The sequence below is a fragment of the Sebastes umbrosus genome, chromosome 17 (genome assembly GCF_015220745.1).
Source record: "Sebastes umbrosus isolate fSebUmb1 chromosome 17, fSebUmb1.pri, whole genome shotgun sequence".
NCBI lineage: Eukaryota > Metazoa > Chordata > Actinopteri > Perciformes > Sebastidae > Sebastes > Sebastes umbrosus.
This window is the reverse complement of record NC_051285.1, coordinates 5,581,043-5,603,976: the sequence shown is the minus strand read 5'-3', so window position 1 is coordinate 5,603,976 and position 22,934 is coordinate 5,581,043. Positions and strand designations below refer to the sequence as shown.

The 22,934-nt window shown below is 41.6% G+C and overlaps 1 protein-coding gene and 1 long non-coding RNA gene across 3 annotated transcripts in view; one reads left to right on the top strand and one right to left on the bottom strand.

Annotated features, from left to right (window-relative positions):
- Positions 1-15,210, bottom strand: part of LOC119475191 — a 22,178-nt gene extending 6,968 nt beyond the window's left edge. The window contains exons 1-2 of the long non-coding RNA XR_005203732.1: positions 15,188-15,210; positions 9,972-9,982 (exon numbers count right to left, since the gene is read on the bottom strand). This is a non-coding gene — a long non-coding RNA (uncharacterized LOC119475191). The remainder of the gene's footprint in view (positions 1-9,971; positions 9,983-15,187) is intronic.
- LOC119475185 (tubulin-specific chaperone cofactor E-like protein) lies at positions 1,577-22,836 on the top strand. Of its 2 annotated transcripts, none has more exons than XM_037747648.1 (8): positions 1,577-1,713; positions 7,158-7,300; positions 7,489-7,628; positions 8,237-8,418; positions 8,549-8,805; positions 8,890-9,016; positions 9,107-9,223; positions 22,606-22,836. In XM_037747648.1, the coding sequence occupies exons 2-8, from the start codon at positions 7,168-7,170 to the stop codon at positions 22,688-22,690; spliced, it is 1,041 nt and encodes a 346-aa protein (XP_037603576.1). In that variant the 5' UTR covers positions 1,577-1,713; positions 7,158-7,167; the 3' UTR covers positions 22,691-22,836. The 2 variants fall into 2 exon arrangements, with proteins under 2 accessions (XP_037603576.1, XP_037603575.1); XM_037747647.1 differs by lacking the exon at positions 22,606-22,836 and adding an exon at positions 12,521-12,974 and having other exon boundaries at positions 1,578-1,713.
- Positions 22,837-22,934: the final 98 nt, after the last annotated feature.

Genomic DNA, 22,934 nt, shown 5'->3' with positions numbered 1-22,934 from the left:
TGTGTAAATGAACTACGACACCGCTAACTATCCAGAAACAGTCCAATTTCTTAAAACAGATGGAAATCTAATGGAGTCTGGCGAGGCATAAACCCTTCAGGACGTCAAATAAAGGCCGTTAATAACCATATAGACACATAATGGATCACTGTGGGTGCACTGGGTGAGCCGACTGTTGATGGGAAGTTTGTTGCGTAGTTAACTTCAGGGTATCAGATGGTGTTTGTCCGTCCAGCATCCCATCCAGCACCGCTCCCAGCTGCCACACTGGGGTGGGGTGGGATTGACAGATGGAGGGGGACAAAAGTGGAAGTTGGCATCGCACTGGTTCTTTCCACAAAAAAACAATGGGATTTTTCTTTAGGATTATTGCAGAAAAAAATTGTAAATTGCAGTAGGTCATATTGCAATTTCTTTAAAAAAATATTGATTAATTGTGCAGCCCTATTTTCTACCCCATTAATCATCATCACAACCCCTCAGATTTATCTGGCGACCCTTTGGAGGTGCCCGACCCCCTACAGGTTGGGAACCACGGGACTAAAGTAGTTAAAACTACCTCGAGCAGCAACAACACTAAAATGCTACTTATGCATTGATGCATCAGTATTAACAATCTAAATGTAATAATATATAATAATATGTCAGTCAAAGGGACAATTTTTACTCCTACATTTAATACTTTAACCTGTCCTTTTTCTTAGGTAGGGTTTTAAATGCAGAACTTTAACTTATAATTAAGTATTAAAAATGTGTTGTATTGGTACTTTTACATAAGTAAAGGATCTATGTACTTCTTCCACCACTGCTTTTTTGGTGAAGGACACTCAATACATGGTAGTCTCTTACTTTTTTACCCTGTTGTGGTTAAATGAGGAGGATCAACTGAACCTTTGCTCTGCACACAACACTGCCATCTGGTGGCAGTGTTGTGTTAGACCCACTCCATTAAAGTTACTGTCATATACACAGTATTTGAGCTGTGAATCATTCAAGTCATATAGATGAATACAAATTAAACTTGGTGAAATTATGAAAACAGTGAAATAAATTGTTCATCCAGCTTCTTTTCATGTCTTGTCTTCATATCATGTCTTGTCATGTCTTGTCTTCATGTACCCTGATGCTATAAGGCACCTCAACTCTAATGCATAGGCTCTTTGCAGGAGGAAATTGAGCTCCAGCCAACATGCACTTAGGAATGTTTTGCACTAGACACTTTAGGGGAAGTTGCAATAGCACAAGGCTCTTCACAGTATTTTAGCATTTTAGGATTTTATTGGTCTGAATGATTGTATAAATGTAGGTGGTTGTCTTCTATGTTTTTTATATGTGTGTGCTTTTGTCTTTTGTCTGTTTTTAATTAGCACTGCACCGAAACAAATTCCAATCAACTGTGGGTTGACATGGCAATACAAGTATTGATTGATGTCTTAACTGTTAGGTCAATTTTTTTTATTTTTTTTTTTTTTTTTTTTTTTTCAAATCACAAAAATGTTATATGTGGCTCGTTAATAAGTGAATTATGTTCTGTGTATAGTTTTTAAAAATAATAAAATAAAAAAAAGTACAGGAAGTAAGGAAGACGGAAAAAAAACAAGCAGTTTAAACAACGTCACTTCCGCCAGCCGGAAGTGGGCGTGTCTTAAACTGTCAACCAACCGAAGAACAACAAAAACAAACACAACACCGAGCGAGGAGGTTCTGGAGACGGTGAGTGTTAATACTCTTTAAATACACTGTTATCAGCTACAAAAACCTTCTGATACTGTCAAAATGTCGACGTTTAATATGTTATTTTGTCCATTTGTGTTTTGTACGAGCAACATTGTGCAACCAGGCCTCAGCAACCACCAAAACTTGCCCTTCTTATCTGTACTTGAAGAATGTTTCACCAAACCCCGTTGAAAAACCTGCTAATTAAACATTGCATTGCTTACTATTAAGTGTATACAAGAGGTACATGAATAGTTTCGACATATATTGAATCGTTTTGTGTCGCCCTTCAATTCGGCTTTAATAAAACGCAATTTATTCTTCATGTAAATCTCTGAATCTTGAATTTAGTTCAGCATTGTTGCCACTAAACTGCACCGTGGAGGGCAGTAGGGAGTAGTTTTAAAAGTCGCACTACTTATCAGGTGGGAAAACATGCTGCTTGTTAGGTGTGCCGAATTGAAGACAAGCTGTAGAAGAAACTTCTCATATAACAATTTCCTGTGTAAAATACCCAGGTAATGTAACATTATATGGACAGCTTTTAAATTGATGGTTTCTTTAGCCTAGTCTGGCATATGTTCCTCAAACCTTTTTTTGGCAGTGCAGAAATTAATACAGATTTGTATTGCAGAACTTTTATTTTAATTTTGTTAAATTTAAAGAAAATATTTCATTGTTTAAACGATATTTTTTACATAATTATTCTCATTTTCATTGGAAAAACATATTAAAATGATTATGGTGTGATTTAAAAAAATAAAAATAACTGCAAAGAAAAATAAATAGTTTAAAAGTTAATACAAATGATTAATAAATATATGAATGAATAAATAAATATATGAATAAATAAAAAACTAAAAGGGAAAATTAGATAGCAGAGTAGATACATGGGGGAATTAAAACAAAGATAGATAAATAAATAAATAAATAAAGAATCAAATTAAAACAGAAATATCAATTTGTCACATTTGATCAATGAATTAATGCAGGGAACTGCACCAAACAAATATGTTTTCTTAAGTCTGTAGAATATGATGTGTAGGCCAGGACATCTCTGCAGCACCACAATATTTGATTTGAAATGGTATTTTGACACACATTTCACCTTTTAACAATTATTGCGCACTTTTATGAGGGGAAAAAACATGCTGCTTGTGAGATGTGCCAAATTGAAGAAAGGCTGAAGAAGAAACTTCTCATATGACACTTTTCTGTGTAAAATACCCAGGTAATGTAACATTATATGGACAGCTTTTAAATTGATGGTTTCTTTTATATAATGGAGAATATCAGCCTAGTCTGGCATATGTTCTTTTTTTTGGCCCTGCCAGGTAACCCAGCTGTCACTCTACCTGTCTTTTGTCAGCATTATAATGCAAGATTCACTCCTTTTTAGCAAGGAGCAAAGTCTGTCTTGTTTTTCTTCCATTCATACACCAATCAGTTCCACCATCACAGTTCCATAGTGCAAAACATGTTAGTAAAAAGGCAGTAAAAAGGTTAGTAATGCAAAGTACAAAGTACAAAAAAACATACCAGATATAAAAATACAAGGAGATGAAGAAAACTGTTAAAACTGAATATAGTGCAGGGTAACAGCTGTGATACACGACTATTAAAAAAGTGAATATAGTGCCGAAGAGACTGTTAAAAGTGAGTATAGTGCATTAATATCTGTGCTGTAGACCGTCCTCCTTTGTCCCCCCACTCCCTAGAGAGGTGTTGTACAGTTTGATGGCTCGGGCCATATAAAGTATTATATTATATACAGTATAAGATATATTTTTGTGTGAGAAGGTGTCGAATGAATTATCTATTTAAAAGTCTGATGGCCTGGGGGAAAAAACTGTTCCTCAGTCTGCTGGTGAGAGTCCTGGTCGTCCTGTATCTTCTACCAGAGGGCAGGGGGGAGAACAGGCTGTTGTTGTCGTGTGTGTTGTCCTTAATGACCCTCAGGGACTTTCTCAGCGTACAGTCTCTCTGCTGGGACTTCCTGACTACAGCGGTGTTGTGGGTGGCCCATGTCAAGTCCTTATGGATGTTGACACCCAGGTATTTAAAGGTGTCCACCCTCTCCACCGCTGTGCCGTTGATTGTGACTGGGGGGCGAGTGCAACTTTTTATCAAGGAGCAAAGTCTGTCTTGTTTTTCTTCCATGCATATACCATAAAGCTGTTGAAGACGTTTAATATTTGCATCAATGTAAAATGAGTTTTTCTCTGGTTTCCAAACCCATTTTTTTTCTTGGTTCATCAAAGTTCTCATCAACATTTTCTCTCAGCGGCAGACGAGCTGTGATCTAGTTGAAAACAGGCTTTTCCTTTGGTCTCTGCTACATCAGAGGTATGAATCAAGGGATCTGTGAAACAAGAAACTATCTATGACAGAAACATCAGACAGAGTCCGGACGCAACGCTCAGCCATTTTTTGCAAAAAGGCACCTCCTCAGGTGGGTTTTTAAGATGATCTGAAACTGATAGTGCTGATCAGGGTTGAGTCCAGGGCATCTGGGTGCTCACAAGGTCGAGGTTATGAATGATGTCATCTAACATCTTTGTGTACTAATTGATTAATGCATCATGCATTAAATCAGGAAATACTGCTCCTACTACTTATGATACTGTTGCTATTCTACTACTTTTTATGCTATTTCTTTATTCTACTTTTCTACTACTATCTCTACTGCAGGACAGCAGTACTTTTTTAGAAATGGTTGCCAGGTTGGCTGCCAGCCATCAGCTGTTAGTTGATGCCAAAGTTGACAGGATGGTTTTTTAATTATTTATAGTTGGAATGATAGTAGGCCTATGTTTTTTTTATGCCCCATACCAATATTTTGTTTGTTTTTTCTGAGGTTTTTATATCATTGTGTAGCTTCCCAGTGGTGTTCCTTATGTATTCAGATCCGAACATTTAAATTTTGTACGTATGTTTTAATGTCAAAATGCTAATCTCCCTTCAAGCCCTTTTAAAAATGTTTTTCCACGTGACCTGACGTAGGTTTCTGCATGATGCTTCCACACATATATCTTTATTATCCACAGCCAGTGTATTACATACAGTAACTTAGATGGCAGTCGGCCCGCTCCCAGTTTGGAGAAGCAGACAGGAGTACGAAGCTAAGCAATGTACTGCCGTGGACGCCACATTAGTTCAGATCTGAAAGTCACACAATAACACAAACTAACTAACTGATCGATGCAGCGGTAGACCAACATCTCCTGTGACCTGAGAGGTAAAATTATTGTTTTTGTGAATGGAGTCTGGTGGCTTTGAAGACAGCGATATAGCGGCTAAAAAGAATTCAGCGTTCTCTTAAACTGATATTGAATTTTTTTAAGGTGGCTGAAATACATTTTTCTGCTGCTCCCGTCCACAGCCGCTTTACCTCGCCGTCAGACAGCCCTTTCCAACGAGGGAATTGAAGCCATATTCATGCCACAATGATATGAAATGGAGAAAAGCTGCAAATCCACGTGTTGGAAAAGCTACATTTACACCTTTTAGCTTAAAACATTATCAATTGTTGATTCATTTTCTGATAGTCGCTAATCGGTTAGTCGGCGAGCTAATTGTTTCAGCGCTACACCAAATGACTTTGAGCAGTAACAGGTGGTTCAGCGTCACTGAGAAGAGCCTTGGTGGTAGCTGTGCACCTGCTCTTGTCAGTGCCACTTTGCCTCTCACGTTTCTGCTTCTGTGACTTGTAGGTTAGTCTGTGATGTCGATGGGTTATTTTTAGAGCTTTTTATCCAACATGTACTTTACACAGAAGAAGAATGTCTGCCAACAGGAGCAACAAGACCAAGTGGAATAGTTGGAAGTGGTTAACGAGAAGTGTAAATCTGGTTGACCGGGGCAGACATGTCAAATCCTGTAAAGTACAAACATACAGAGACACTTAAACTGACACAGTCTGCTCTGTTGTTTTTAACCTGAATCAATTATTAAATTAATTGCTAACTATTTTCAGTGGTTAGCACTGGCGCCTCACAGCTAGAGGGTTGCAGGTTGGAATCTGGCTTGGGACCCTTCTGTGTGGAGTTTGCATGTTCTCCCCGTGTTAGCGTGGGTTTTCTCCGGGTACTCCGGTTTCCTCCCACAGTCCAAAGACATGCAGGTTAGGTTAATTGTGGACTCTAAAATTGCCCGTAGGTGTGAATGTGAGCGTGAATGGTTGTCTGTCTCTATGTGTCAGCCCTGCGATGGACTGGCGACCTGTCCAGGGTGTACCCTGCCTTCGCCCAATGTCGGCTGGGATCGGCTCCAGCCCCCCCGCGACCCCTAACGGGATAAGCGGTTGCAGATGGATGGATGGATGGATATTTTGATAATCGATTTGAGTACATTTTTAAGAAATAAATTCAAAATTCTCTGATTCCAGCTTCTTAAATGTGAATATTTTCTGGTTTCTTTCCTCCTCTATGACAGTAAACTGATTATCTTTGAGTTGTGGATAAAACAAGACAATTGAGGACGTCATATTGGGCTTTTGGGAAACACTGATGAACATTTTTCACAATTTTCTGACATTTTAGAGGCCAAACAACTAATCAATTAATTGAGAAAATAATCGACAGTTGCATACCTACTAGTTTTGTTTTGTCCACAACTCAAAGATATTCAGTTAACTCTCATAGAGGAGTAAAGAAACCAGAAAATATTCACATTTAACAAGCTGAAATCACAGAAATTTAGACTATTTTTTTCTTTAAAAATTACTCAAACCGATTAGTCGATTATCAAATTACTTGGCGATTAATTTAATAGTTAACAACTAATCGATTAATCATTGCAGTTCTAGTCACTAGTTCATATTTCTCGCCTGGGTTGATAAACAAAATAAAAATGACTGTTTTCTTCCTCAGCAAACATCGCTCTGACATTTGTTTGACCGATACGAGCTAGTGAAATAGATGTAGCTGTGATTAAAACATCAAGACGGTCACGTTGTTTTTATCAGTAAATCCTCACTCTGCTAAAAGAGACACATTTAATCTACTGATGTCATCTTGTTAGAAGCAAACAGTATTAATCATTCTCAACTGGAAACACAAGGTCACTTCTTTATATGTATTGTCTGGGTTGACAAAGAAAATGAATATTGTTAACAACGTTGAACACAGCCACTTTAGTCGATTACGTACTGTAAATAATAGCTAGTGCACCAAATCCGCAACTAAAAATAGACCCCAATAAATAGAGTATTTACTGTTTGAGTAATGTGTGTGTTAAAAACTAGAGTGTTACTGAGTAGTGGGTAAGAAGTCAAAAAGTAAGTTTTCATCATTTCATGAAATGTGTGGATATCCAGTTTATAATATCCCCTGGCGTATCCTTTAAACACTGAACGGACCGCGAGCTCAGTGTAACTGTTGTAGTGACTTAACTAAAAAGAAATGAACTGACTGTGTCGTTTGCCCCCCTCTGTGTCTTAGGGCTGGGACCATGGAGTCATCCTCTGATGAAGAGGAGGTGCGCACCTTCGTCCAAGTCCTCAGTGAGAAATACAACCCAGATAATTTCCCCTACGGCAAAGGAGTCATGGTGATGCCCAGCCCGCCAGGATCTCCCGTCAAAGGTGAGAGATGATGAATGATGCAGGGATTTATGTCAGGGTTATATGCTCCTGAATGTCCACACGTATACCGGTATTTTTGTAAACGTAGCTTTTTCTATGCGTTTTGGCCTTTCGTCCACAACCAAACGGCGTTTTAGGTCACTGAAAACTGAGTTTTTGTAAAACTGAACTAAGTTTTGTGTTCGCAGATTGCCTGTTCTTGCCCAGCATGCTGGTTCTGAGTGGAACTGGAATCCGTAAAGCTGGTGACCAGACAGACATCGCTGCTTTCTGTCCCCATGTGGTCGAGCTGGACCTGTCCCACAATCAACTCAACGACTGGACAGAGGTGGGTCTCCTTCAGAGACTTGAGTTTTATTCATGGTAATATTTCTCAAACGCATTAAAAGCCGTGCATCTCGTGTGTTTGTTTGTGCTGGCCACAAAAGGCCTAGTTGTAATTGAAGACGCCATTATCTATATCGGACATGTTTGGGGCAGTGTCGTGCTTTAACATTATTAATGTTAGTAGTTACACCTGTAGACGAGTCATCACCTGCAGGTCTATGTCAGCTTAATGTTAAGGTGAGACAGCCCAGATGAATAGGGTAAATATTTTAACTAATACATATCAGCGGTTCCCAGTTGATTACTTAAATTAAGAAAATTATTTTCTGTATTACAAATTTTCTGAAATGTTATGTTTAAATATGCAAATGAGGCTTTATCTAATGCTAACTTATTGTGAATTTAGGAGAAATCTACAGATGCAAAGAGACAAAGTAGTAAAATAAACACCTAAAAGTGTATTTTGGATGTTTCCTTTACACTAGTCTGAAAGAAGACATGTTATGGAAGCAAAATAGCCCAAAATGATTAACAAAATCGAAGTTATATGTATCTCTGAAGTTTCTTTTTTTTTTTTTTTTTTTTCTGTTAATGCTTGTGGGTTGCCAGATCTCCGCCATTGTTTCCAACATCCCCCACCTGGACCTCCTCAACCTGAGCAGGAACCCTCTGAGGGGCGTAGAGCTGGAGCCCAGCATGGCTGAGGTGTTCTCCGGGGTCCGAAAACTGGTCCTCATCAACACGCACATCAGCTGGGACACGGTGCACACACTCACAGGACACACACCAGAGTAAGTGATGAAACGTGTGAATGTTGCCTGTCGTTGAACTGTTAATGGAATGACTGTATACTGGTTTTAAACTGCAGGTGCAGATCTTGCCTGATAAATGTTTTTTTATCTCTCAAACTTAAACCTCCAGGCTGGAGGAGCTCTTCCTGTGCCTGAACGGCTACAACACTGTGTCCGAATCCCAGACGTCCTGTCCGTCGCTACGCCTGCTGCAGATCACAGAAAACCAGCTGCAGGAATGGGCCGAAGTGAGGAAGTTTGGGCAGATGTACCCGAGTCTGAGAACACTGATTCTGGCCAACAACAGCGTGGACGCTGTGGGCGACACTCAGGAAACACTGCGGCGGCTCTTCCCCAACCTGCGCAGCATCAACCTCAACAACTCCGGTCCGAGAGATGATGATGAAGGCTCATCTGTTCATGTTGAATATGCGGTGCATGGTGGGAGCTAAACATTTTCTCCTTATTCAGGGCTTAGTAGATGGGAGGACATTGAGAGGCTGAGTTGCTTTCCTAAGCTGGAGGAAGTCAAAGCAAAGGGGATTCCTCTATTGCAGCCGTACACCCCCTTCGAGAGACACAGCCTCCTCTTAGCACAGTGAGTGTGAGCACATCAAATCCTTATTGCCATACACATGCATTGTTTCTGATTTACTAATCTAATCTTCACGCTTACTTCATACTGCAGGCTGCCATCTGTCGTGTTGTTGAACGGGAGTGCGGTGTCGAATGGAGAGAGGGAGGATGCTGAGAGGCTTTTCATCCGGTACTACCAGGACAACCCAGAACATGAACTTCCTCAGAGGTACTCAGACACACAGTAACCTTGTATTATACGCTCACACGTTTATGCCTGTACTCCTAATGTTAAAGGACACTGATGTGTTTTTCATGAGTGTCCGTCTGACACGGTGACATAGTTAATAATAATAAACTACAGTGGAAACCGCTTATAGTGGTCACGTCTGTTTGAGTCAAATTGATCACTCTAAGCAGATGATTATTATAACCGAATTTTTGTTGTTGTGTATCATTTCTCGTGCAGATTACCGTCTAATTAACATTTGTATATTTATGACATGAATACAAAGTAATGAAACGGACCGGATTATTCAACTAACGTTAGTCTAACATAGTTTTTAAATGTTTTTCCATATGTTGTCATGTATGAAAAGACCCCAAATGAACACTATAAGCGGACTACTTTATTGCTATGAGCAAATTATTTAAACAGCGTTTGTACAGGAAGATATAAACTGTTGATCATTTTAACCGTAATCACTCTAAGAGGTTTCCACTGTACTTGTATTGCACCTTTCAGACATACAATCCAGTTCAAAGTGATTTACATCAGACCAACTTAAAAAAAAAAATGTAAAGGTGGCAAACAAAACATTAAAATATAATAAAACGTGGTAGAAGAATAGGAATACACTTTTAAATATTAAATAAAATCAAAATAAACGTGTAGTAAGATTCAATAAAAGGATAAGGACTACTTAAAAGCAAGATAAAAAAAAAAGAAAACAAAGATGTAATTTGACCTTTTATACATTCATCAACCCTGAGAGGTCGAGCTTTATGTATATTTGTATCTAACCAGGTATTTTAACGCTATGAAACATGTAACATTGAGTTGTTTTCTTAGCTCGTATCAGTCCACACTTGCTTCCACTTCGATGACTCGTAACACTGTGAACACCTGTAACAATAGCAACAACCCGCCCTTTGTCCTCAGTACATTTACAATATGTGATATAATATTTGGGAAGCCGTCCTCGGGGGACTGACAGCGGTCAAATAATCTCCCGTGCTCTTCAGCGACTGCATTCCACTTAACCTCAGCAGAATGTTGGAGAGGGATTTGTGAAGGAAGGTGTAGTCTCTGACTGGGGGGAAACTAACCTTTGGGAGACAATGCCACCAGTCTCTCGCTGCTCAATGAGGCCTTTGTGCTGCGAATTCTCTGATTGGAAAAGTGATACACAAGGTAGCAGGTTGATTTTTCTTTTTCTTTTTTTATGTATACACCTACTCTGTCAACCTCAAACCTTAAGTTGAGGGATTGATTTGTTTTCTGATGTCACTGGAGCTGGAATAGATCTCCTGGCTATGAATCGTTTAACGGATTATGGTGAAGAAAAAGCGCTTTTTTTTTTGCATGTGAAGCTCCGAGATGTATTTGGTAATTATGCTGTGCATATTTTAAACCATGTCACACGTACTATTCATGTCCATCATATTTATGCCGACCTTAACACCGAATTACTTTTGAAGCGATGTCACTGTCGTAGACATATTTCCAATGTTGGAATAAAATCACGAGAGTTTCGCTCGAGTCACGGCACGCTCCTGTGATCTCCATCGTTTAGTATAAGGTGTAGGGATGTTAATAGTTAACCGTTAACCGACATTAAGCATTTTCACCGATTAACACTATCGGTTAATACGGTTTGGAACCTGTTTGGAAACATCTTCTACGTATAGCCCAATATCACAAATTTGCCTCAGGCGTCTTTACAATCTGTACAGGATACGACCCCCTCCGTCCTTTACAGTACGACCCCCTCATCGGATGAGGAAAACCTTCTAAACTATTCGTGGTCTTGGCTCGGAGCCAGGCTTTCGGTGTAGGTCCCCGAGGTTAGGGATCACCATGACTGCATGTGGGTGCTCATGGGGGTGTCGGACACACTCGGTAAGCAGTGAACACACCGCTATCCCCTTTCCTTCTCGGATGGGGCGGTGGCCTCGCCACCCCCGAGAGATCAGAGCGCTGCAGGGCGGGTCACAGCCTCTCGGGTGTACACATCTGACACAGCCTGGCTTTGAGTAACTATAAACGCAGCTCACAAACCATAAATCAGACCGATACAGACTGATATACCTCCGTAATCTCTAAAGAGAATTATGGATAATCTGGGAAACAGTAAGGAAATAAATGTGCTGAAAGAGTGAAAGAGAGGACCGAATTGAAAAAGAAATCTGAGTCTGAGTATCCAGTAGAATAAGTAGAAAGCGACTGAAAGGGGACTGGACCTGGAACAGTGGATATTGAGGGCCAGTATGGGAGGTAAAAGGGGAGATCAACATTTTAATTTGTTAAGCAGGTCATCTTTCAACTAGAGGACTGGAGAAATGAGAGAATGAGGTAACGCCAAAAGAGATCTGGGCTAGATAGCGTCTGTATCGGCTCCAAAACCTGTTATTCGGCTACTTTACTGTCCATTATGGAAGAATGCTGGAAAAGACAACTGGAATGCTGACTCGTTATCACCATTATACCGTGCTTACCACCTTTAAATGAAGCCTTTTAGCTAAATGGCTCCTCTCAGAATGGCACTTTGTGCACTGTGGCCTTAGAGGAGAATTCCCAGGGTGGACCACAAGTCTTGGCCAGAAACCCCGGGCCAGGGGACTGGCTTTGTCGGGGACTTTTGGGGAGGGAAGGGAAATTGCTTTGATTGGCCCAGCTGTTACAGTAGCTTTGAAAGCACAGGCCTTTTCTCCTGGATTTTATTTAATCGTTCCTGGGTCCTTATCTCGAAAACGCGTTCCCCTGAGGTGGCTGAGAGCTTTCTCACGGCAAGCAAGAGGCAGAGAACTCAGTGTTTCTCTGCCTCTTACACAACATACGTTTCCATTTACCTGTTTTTTTATGCTCGTTTTTTAATCCGCTCATAAAACAACCTGAGGGGAAATTCAAGGACAAATCTGAAATATAGCACACAGAACATTTTTGGCTGAGGTGGAGAAGTTGGCACGATGCAATAATGGCTGATGGAAAGAGATTTTATTTTTTTAATTGACGTTGCCTCTGCTTCTTCTGTGGTAGACAAAACACGTCGTTCTACCACTCACCGTTACAGGCGGCCTCCACTCCACCAGAAATAATAAGAGGGCGCATAACCGCAGCGACCCTGGGTTGAGTCCACCATTGTTTTAAAGTCACCAGAATGCAGAAAACAAAGTCTCTGAAACCCCAAAACCCCCCCGCTAAGACCCCCCGGTCTTTAACATCGTCATCTCACCTACTTGATATTCAGTCTTTACAACAATATAAAAGCAGAACCCTTCAGTGACCTGACATGCTTCCTCCCAGGTACCACATCCTCGTATCCAAGTACGGTGAGTTGGCCCCGCTGGCGGAGGTGGACCTAACCCCCCGCGACACCATGGTGAATGTTCGTATCGGTGACAGGGTGGAGGCCGTCGGCCTCTGTCTGGAGCAGACGGTGGGCGACCTGAGGAAACACCTTCGAGCTCTGCTGCATCTGCCCACCAGGGCGATCCGGCTCTTCTACATCAACCGGGATATGTGTTCGGTCTTCGGACCCGAGGAGTTGAGGTGCGGCAACCGGGCGCTCCATTCCTACAGCATCCGAGACGGGGATGAGATTCTAGTTGTGCCAAAAGTGAAAAGCCGCTGCAGCTCCTCAGATTGAGTCCGGAGGCTCTCTGGGACTTCAGGAACGTTGGATGAACACTTACTCTGACTTGAGCCTTTTTTTTTAGATTAAAATAAAAAGGCGATATCTTTCAGCCTTGAATGTAAAGATGTTTGCTGTCCACCATATTGAACAAATCTATACAATAATATATTTGCACATACACATTCACAAAGCTTGTATCTTGAGTCGCACATTTCTGTTGCTTGAGGTAAAGGCCTTTACACCTCGGGGGCGTTGTTCTTTTTTTTATGTGATAAATTCCCACGTCAGCTAGGGCTGCCCGCTCGTAGTCGGTCGCTTTGGTCTTAGTCAACGATCTCTTTAGTCGATTAGTCGCCGATTTCTTTAGTCGATTAGTCAGGTTTAATGTTTTTTTCATGCCGAATGTCTTATATCCAAGAAATATATGAGCACATCTGAGGTAAATGAAAGATTAACGGCATGGTCACAGCCCGAGACATGTAATATTTGTAGTATTTCGTCACTCCCCCGGTGTGTACAGGCCTTAAAACTGCAATTTACATCTCATTTATGAAAAATATTATGCAAATCCGGACATGGTGCAAATAGTCCTCTGAAAGAAAACCCAGCTGCCGTAATTAACAATTAAATGCAGAAATTGCACAGTGATTTAAAAAGTGAAACCATTTTACAATCGGAGTGTTTTGTCAGATTAGATTTGCGATTTTTAGGATGAAAAAATTCCCCTTTGCTTGCACCATGCATGGGATTTATTAGTATTTATTTGAGTGTAACAAAATATTGAAATTGGGTGACAAAAAAGTTCAGATGGAAATTGGCTTTTAGAAATACCAGCTGATGTGTGCGTACATATGTTCTGTAGTTTCACTGCTCATTGTGGCTCGCTTTTCTGCACCTGCCACAAGTTGACATCGATGCATCGGGAAGGGAGGGTTAGGGGTTAGAGATGTAGTTGATTGCACCAGTGGTCAAAGATCAGTTTGTCTGTGATAGGTTTCCAATGGATATTGTCTGGTTCTGTTGTGAAGTCATCGTGTGGGATTTCAGTGAGAAATGGAAAGTGGGTGGCCATGATGTTATTGATCAGTGTGAGGTTGCTTTTTTGTTTGAGGGTGAGGTTTGTTGAGAAATTCATGATGGGGAAGAATATGTCTGAATTCGGAAAGGTGACTGTTTCCTGTTTAAACGGGGCTTTTAATTGTTTGCAGGAAGTCTGCTTGGGGTCCTGGTCCTGGTTATTTAAGCCAATGGAGAGAATGAGAACTTCGCTGTTGGGGTTAGGTACTGTTTTTTTTTAGAGTATGTCGATGTTTTCTCTCCATTTTTTCGTTCATTTTCTGCGAGTTGAAGATGACTCTGAGACCTGTTTACTGCAAACTGTGAACAATGCAACTTTTTTATGCCTAGGAGAAAAAAGATTGGATGAAAATCATTCAGTCGACTCCTTAAAAGCCAACACAATGGCAAACAATGAACCTTAATCAGGCAGCAGTGATTGCAGCCAAGCTGACTTGACCTTTCAATATCTGTGTGTTGGTATCGCCAAGGGTTCGTGAACTGCATTTAGTCTACATGATCATGACAGGCTCAAAGAGACTTCATTTCTTCCAACCTTTATCTAAACAGACTAGATTTGCTCGTGAGAATGTTGCATTCATGTGCATAAGTAACGTAAATCTTTTCCCTGCTTCTTCCCGTCGCTCAGATCACTCTCTGTCCACATGACTCTTGATAGCAGTGAAATGCCCTGGGATAACCCCCCCTGAGGTGAAATCACAAATGCAGCGTAACACCGAGCACATGACTGCTGCTGCTGCGCAGTCAAGACGCCCTGGCAGAAAGGCAAGACAAGCCTGAGGTGAGCTTGGGTCTGGGACAGAGAAAAGAAGGAGTGTTGATGCTCAAGTTACTGCAGGTCTTCTGGCTGTCCAGCCCATGAATGGAGCAGCTCTCTGTCCCTGCAGAGGCAGCTGAGAAACGTTGAGGCCCAGTCTGTATGGTAACCACACACCGGCCGCTGTGTCACGGACACTTCCGCTGCATTTAGGTTCAACCGGCAGGCTCTCGGCCCCTCACCCGTTCACCTCAATCTGTCCTTCACATCCGTCTAACAAACCTGACACTTCCAGTGTCCGCTGTTTCACAGGACGCCGGGTCGCAAACTCTTCTGTCGGCTCACATTGGCATCGATTGTTTTTAGAATCAAAGAATAGATAGAAAAACACATTGGTAGCCTTTTCCACCATAACCTGAAACTTCTAAGAACCTCGTGAGGTTTAGCTAAACTGCCACATGGGAATAGTGAGCGGTCAACAACCGCTGCAAGTACCTGGAACTTACCTTTTAAGGCCCAGACACACCAACCCAACATCAAAGAACTAGCGGTGACAAAGTCCACCATCTGAGTCGCCTTTCTCTTGGCCAAAAAGTTGTACTCAAACACACCATGTCTGCAGCTTACAGCCAACTACCACGTACGTTCTGCACCTGCGTGAGAGGAAATCTTAATAACTCTTAGACCGCTATGGAAACGTAGTCAACAATGGGCTGAAGGAACCTTTTAGTTCCTTGAAAAGTAGTTCCTGGACTAAAATTACGAGGAACCTCTTGGTGGAAACCCGGCTATAGAATCACTTGGGTTTCCTCTTGTAGTCCAAAGACGTGCATATCAGGCTGATGGGAGACTCTAAATGAAACACGTGTTGTCCATGTTTCCCTGCCTTTTGCTCAATGCATGCTGGGATATGCTCCAGCCTACCTGACTGTAAATAGGGCCCAATGTCAAGTGCATTTGTTGATGAAAACGTATTACTAGGAGTCAGGAAGGTCTTGCACAAGCCATTTCTTTTAAGTGCAAAGGGATTTGTTTGAAATTTATACCAATTATAAGCGAAGGTTCGCCTTGTGTTACCAAAAGTGTGTGAAAATGTGTTGAGGCGTCCTTACAGCGCCGTCCGGATCGCTCCTCTGACACAAACGTAGTGTGTAGTAGATAACTGGAGATCTCATCTGGGGGTTTTTTTTCTGTGCTGACTCATATGCATTAGACTATATTATGATTGAGTGCTTACATGGGAAGTAATGGGATGAGTGATTTGTTTCTAAAGTGATATTGTGGTTTGCATGTTCTGATATTTCTTGATATGTTTGATTTAAAATGTGTGTGAGAGACGTGTCATTTCAGGGAAACAGTGTTGTTTATGTGGGCATTTGTAATTTTGACACTTTTAACATATAATGTTCTCCGGTCACCCTCACTTTAATCCTTCAGTAATACCAAATACAAAGATTATCTACAGATTTAAAAGATCTTTTAATGGAGAGTTGCTAAAAAAGCAATAGAGTTTGCCTCGTGCTGTTGAGTATATGGTGTTTAATTTATATCACATCTGTCGTTTCTCAAAATGTGTATCTTGATACTTTTAATGGTAAATTCTCGTTTTCTATCTTGAGATCATATTGCCATTTCTTCACCTGTACTGTGTAATTGTGCTTTCACTTCTCTTTAAGAAATAAATTATAATTATTTCAGCTTATTCCATTTTTTATAACAAAAAAAAAAACAGAAAAAGAGTGAAACCTGTGAGCTAAGATAAGATAAGATATTCCTTTATTAGTCCCACAGTGGGGAAATTTGCAACATAGCTATAGTTCCGGCAGACAACTACAGTCGGTTAAACTCACATGACGTGCATTTTTTGGGGTCTAATTAATTTGTATTTTAAGAGTATTTTCATTCTTCACACATCTACTTCTGTCACTTCTCACGTGTATAAACCATGTGCTTGTACTGGTCAGTTGTTAATGAGGCTACATTGCATTTGATAGGAAGAAACAATACATTTCAGATTTTTACATACATAGGAGTACAATTAACGGCAGCATTAATAGCATTGTCTTAATCAATTTGTAGATATTGAGTATGTTTTTCAGTTAATATCAACAAACATTTGCATCTATTGGGATTCCGTGTGGTTCAAAAAATAAATACAAATAAAAAACTTGAAAAAGTCCAAAGTGGTTGCCAACATTTGTACTGTACGTTGTCATGAACTAAGGGGAAGTTTTGACCAGAAGTCGGTGCTAGATGAGGGATCGGATTCACTAAAGTCATAATAATTAATCCTCTCGGGCCGGTTTTATTATTATTATCTGAATCGGAACGATCCGGATGATGACATTTAATAATGACTTTTCTGGGGTCCCGGCCCGTCTCACCCGCACAGTCGGGGAGGTGGAGCGTGAGCGCGTGCGATAGGACCCGAAAGATGGTGACGTGAGGTTAACGTCACGCTGCCGTAAAGTGGTATCAGTGCCGTTGTATCGCAGTCCTTTTGCAAGTACGGTTACATGAGCACAGTATCGGACCTGATACCCGATACTGGTATCGGTGCATCCCTAGTAATCTTCTTCAAAAACATTAGTTTTATTTGTTGAAATTCTCTTTACATCCTGACAGCAATCAATAAATCAGCACCGGAACAAAAACACCGACACATCTCTGACAGAATGATAATAATGCACTTCCTGTGCCTAGTCTGATAGTCTGTAGATATGAAGCCTGTAAACAAGATATATTTTATTAAAATACAGTTGTACAGACAGGATAAAGTAGAGCACCGAGGCCGTTTCCATGCTACGAGGCAGACAAGCGCTCACGTCTGTCTGTCTATTAACATATGGAGCGCAGAGACCCCACGGATCCCAGCAGGGCGTCAGTTGAGTAGGCGGTCCTTTATGTGGTCCAGGACACATTCACGTACATATTGCTGAAAGAATGTGGTCCATATGTGGCCTAGACCACCTCTGAATGTGGTCTGAGTGATCGGATCTCAATACGTCTTGAGTGCATTCACACCTGTACTTAGAGCTGTCCACTTGTGATCCAATCACTGAGGACTCATGTTAATACCAGGTCTGAACAGGGCCTCAGATGGTTCTGTGTAACAAATGATCTGTCGGGTCAGGTTACCTCTGAGGTGGGATTCAAATGATCCAGAATTTTGTCTTAAATTTTATCAGCAATTTGTCCGGATTAAAGGTCGGATTGGATCACCAAATCTGAATCCAAATCGTCAGGATGAGAAATCTTTGCATCTGCTTTGAAATACCCAGTTGTCAGATCTGAATTCAATCCAATCCAACCACTATAATCCTGTGAGATCATTTTGAAATACCGGTCTCTGGGGAATCAGGGATATCCATGCCAGAGTTCATGGCCTTGTGGCCAGTACTTGTCAAGATTGTATCTCGCTCTGGATCAAAGCGTTAGCCAGACTAATGAATCGACCAACATCTTTATCCAATAAAGCACCTTGTGTTAAAGAATTGGCTCGTTAACTACTGTAGAGCATTTCAGAGCCTCGACTGAAAGACAAGGTATGGAGTGAGACATTACTCACGTTACGGGCAGAACGTACTCGTGCTCGGCTCCGTTTCACCGGCTGAATGCTTGGCCGTGGAGAAGATGGGATTCTGCAGATCTTCTCTCTTTCTGGCAGTCGTGTTTTAGTCGAGCTGCAAAGAGTCCATTCCATACGTGTCAGGCGGTGTTGTGTTTCTGGGGCATTCCCTCTATTTTCCCCCTCCGCCTCTTCCAGCAGCATGGCTCTAATCCTGTGTGGGATATCTATGCCACCCAACCCTCAACACACCGTCACCAGCAGGACCCCCTTCTCAGAGTTTGGGAGCGAAGGAGGCACAAAGGTGTTCTTCACATTTTATTGAATTGTATCAAGGACAAGCTCCTGAACATAGACGTTGATACACTATTCAGAAATACAGATATGTTGTTTTACCTTGGTGACATCCCTGGTTTGGAATAATGAAAATTAAAAAAAATCCCCTTCAAGTAACTGCTTTCAATCTCCATATTTGTGAATTTCTTGACTGTCAATGATACAATGAATGAATCTCCACTTTCTTGGCATCTTTGGTGATCCTCAGATTCCCGGGCATCTAGCGCCTCCATCACATTCTCCTGAACGAGATATCTCAGGAAAACCCGGAAGGAATTTCTTCAAATTTGGCACTTGGACTCGAGGATGAGCTGATTAGATCTTCGTGGTCAAGGTCACTGTGACCTTACGTCCGCGCTATTCTCGTGATATCTTGGGAACGCCTTGATCGGATTTCTTCAAATTTCCATCCATTTGGACTCAAAGATGAACTTGACCAAAGGTCAAGGTCACTGTGACCTTATGTCCGTCCCAGTCGTGTGCAAGCGGCATCTCAGGGATGCCTGAAGGGAATTTCATTACATCAGGCACAAACATCCACTTGGACTCAAGGACGAACTGATTATAATTGGGTGGTTAAAGGTCACTGTGTCCTCACAAAGCACGTTTTTGGTCATAACTCAAGAATTCATATGCTAATTATGACAATTCCACACACATGTCTAACAGGATAAAATGATGACGTGATGACATTTTGGACAGACACTGAAACTTGACTTTTTGGCAGAGGCATACAACCACAAGGTGATAATTCTAGGTTATTTAGAGTGTCCCAGACAACGTATCATCATATCTTTGGTGATCCCCTGGCTGCCAGCAGGTTGGCTTTGTTTATTCAGGATGAAATATCTTGACAACTATTGGATGGATTGTCAAGACATTTGGTTTATGTTTCCCACAGAATGAATGGTGGTTTGGTTTGTGACCAAATTCCTGCAAAACTAATGACATTCCCATCAGCCTCAGCTCTACTCTGTGTTTAGTGCTAATTATCAAGTGTTAGCATGCTAAAACTAAGATGATGAACATACCTGCTTAGCATCAGCATGTTAGAATTGTCAATAGCCGTGTTTCCATTCAATTGTTAAGCGAATTTTAAGCGTACTTTTGAAAAGAAATGCGAATCAAGCGTGTTTCCATCAACAAGTTTGGAGTGAATAAACTCGGCTACAGTGTAGTTTGGTCAGAAGTTGGCACTATAGGCTACGCATGGCTTTAATCTGCCAGTAAACGGAGTAGAAGAAGTAGTAGAGGTTGCAAACCAGAAACAAAACAAGTCGTCTGAGCCGTCTAACCATATACAAGAGTAAAATAGAGGTATTTGGTTGAATTGGGCAGGTTTTACTTGCTCTTTCATGTCAGCTAGTATTGGCCATGTTTCATGTTGTCCGTAGATGAAGACGAGCATTTGCAGGTTATGGGAATATCCGAGAAGACTCCGACAGCGCAAACAGCTGGTCAGTCGTGTTAGTTAAATGTTCGCTACGTCAGATTTTATTTGGCAAAGGTGTTTCCGTAATCCGTTTAGCGCATCAACTCTTTTTTGACAAAGTCAAAAACCACCTCAAGCGAGCGTACAAACTTTCCGTCTCAATTGAAGAAGTTTTGTCACATACTCAATACTTCTAAATGCGAATAAAAACATGTGAATGGAAACACAGCTATTGTTAACGTTAGCATTTAGCTCAAAGCACCGTTGTGCCAGAGTACAGTCTCTCAGGGATGTTCACGAGGTTCAAGGTCCGACTAAAATTGGAAGATGGATGCGGTTGCATTGTATGGATCACACCTTGCTGCGTAAACAGGACCTGGCTGCATGGTTGGTATCCCGATCTGCCCCTTGATCTGCCCCATTGCATTATGAAGTGGGATTGGGGGCAGGAGGGCTGAACGGGGCCTATTGTGTGCCGAGGTGAAGGAGTCATCGGGGTAAGAAGGTTTGGGTTACTGGAAGGAGGTTCACCATTGTGAATGGAAAGGAAGGAGAGGAGGGCAGGGCAGAGCCAACCGCTGGGCATAAGGGTTGAATTAGAGTGGCCCACTCCACGGATTAGGTGACTGCCGAACAGAGCTCAGCGGGTATCCAGTCCAGGACCTTCTTTGTGAAGGTCAGGCTTGATGGATTCTCCAGAACGTGTGATGCTGGATACTTTGACCCTGTTCCCACACGGTGCCCTCCTGCTGCATGGAAACCTTTGATGTCATTTCTGTCTCTTGTCTCTTGCAAACTATTTTAAAGGAGGTATGAGCTGCACCCCCCACTGGCATTTCAAGTCACACTGATAGCTCTCAGCCACTCCCATTTCTAAGGATAGTGCTATTAGAAATCAGTACTGCAACACTTTACTTATCCACAAAGACACACTTTTTCCTACCGTCCCTGCTGCTGCCTCTTCTCCTGGGATCATAGCCCTTGGGCCAACTATTCTTGAACACTTTAGCCTCGTTAACTTCCCTCTGGATCTTCATTTAGGGGAGTTCCTTGCTGTCGAACTTTTTGCTTAAGCCTGGCCCACACTAAAAGATTTTTCAAATCTTAACAGATTTTGAAAATGTGAGAGAGCCCACACTTAACATGTGATGTTAAATTGAACAGTTTTTGTTCCTATAGTTCATGGAGAGCAACAATTAGGCCAAAACAGCAACAACATTACTACACACACTAACAGATTCATTCATGAACAACAAGAGTCCCCACTAAAAAAAAAAAATCTCTTGTGATCAAATATGACTGAGAGCGGACGACGGGCAGGAAGAATTAGCGATGTTAGTTTTTACTTTGTACTGAAAATTCACGAAGGATGGATGGATGAAGTCATGGAGACACGTTAAATAAACCATTGTGTTGTTGCTGCAAAACAACAAGTTGGTCCTTTCTGAGCTCCATGTTACTACTACTTTATGCTTTGGGTTTTGCATTAGCTCATGCATTAGCAGCGGCAGCCGTGACGGCGGTGGTTGTCCTTCCTTCTTCAGTCAGCTTGGTTTTCAATTGGCTATCGTTCGTTCCCACGTCATCAGCTGTCCTCGGGGTTCCTCACACACAACATGATACCCGGTTAACCGGAATTATTGAACATGTTTAATATTTACGATTTAAGATCGGTGCGGCCAGGACAGACTTCCGAGCCGATCAGTGGACGTAAAAAACACTCTTAACATACCTCACACCACAGGAACATCTGGAAAGATAATCTTTAGAAGCATCAAACAAATCGGGACTTTGCTGACGATTGTCGGGAGGGGGAATCTGTCAAAATCAGCTTGATTCTTGTGTAGTGTGTACCCAGCATTAGACATTTCATTTATATAAGCTGAGTGCAAGGTCTTATGTCCTTCCCACTCTCAAGAGCGAATGCTCTTATCTCCACTTTGGTCAATCTTTCAGCATCAAAGCTGACCATTAATGCCTTCGTTAAGAGCTGTTTGCATCATCCCATCCAACAACCAGACAAAGATCTCAGACTCTGTGTCATCGAGGTTGAAGATGCTTTCAAAGTTCAGCAGTATTGCAGAAAGGATCGAATATGAGTGTATGCTTTAAATGAAATCAAGTCTTACAACGAGTCATCCGACTACGTCCAAAGGCAAAGGTGTTTGTACCTGTTCAGAATGGCCACACACAAAGGTGGGGTGAGTAATCTGCCATTCTAGCCGAGAGTTTACAGGCAGTAAAACCAAAACAAAGACACTAAAACGTTACGCCGAAGAGTCGGGGGACGATTCGTCACTACGAGCAAGTCCCTTTAGTATTTAGAGGAAAAAAGGAGCCTTATCATTTCCTATCATGTTTTCTGTTCATAATGAGTTGGTTTGAGTGTCAGTGAATGGAAAAGCAAGAGTGCTAGTGCGAGAAATCAGGTGTATCAGCCCATCTCGATCTTTCCCGCTTCTCCATCCTCGACATTTCCAAAAACACAAACCCTACATCAGGAAGCTCCCCCGGCCCAGTAGGTCACTTGTACCTGTTGAATTTTTGTTTTTTGTCCCTCTTTGTGCGATGTTCTCTTTCACAGGTTGGTTCAGAGTATGTGTGCATTTACACAACAAGACGTGGGAGGTATAAAAGAAGCCTCCGCAGAGAGCCTCGGTGCTGCTTAATGGGAGCCCGGGTCTTGCCCTCAGTCTTGGAGCCTTTCACACATCTTGCTCCCTGCCTCTCCAATTACTTCCACTGTCCTCCTGCAACAAAGACCCAACTGACTGCCCTCTCCTTCCCAGACTCTATCAGCGTGGATCCACCTGAGATTTCCCCTTCGCTATCTCCCCAGCATCTATGGAAATAAAGTGTCTTGTATAACGTTGTAAATGAGGCTGTTCCTAATTAAAAAAAAAAGGGGGTACA

Bases quoted from the DNA above. Each gene is read 5' to 3' on its own strand.
- LOC119475185 (XM_037747647.1), top strand. From the start codon at position 7,168: ATGGAGTCATCCTCTGATGAAGAGGAGGTGCGCACCTTCGTCCAAGTC. The intron at 8,806-8,889 runs GTCCGAGAGATG...CTCCTTATTCAG, and splicing joins CATCAACCTCAACAACTCCG to GGCTTAGTAGATGGGAGGAC. The intron at 9,017-9,106 runs GTGAGTGTGAGC...TTCATACTGCAG, and splicing joins CACAGCCTCCTCTTAGCACA to GCTGCCATCTGTCGTGTTGT.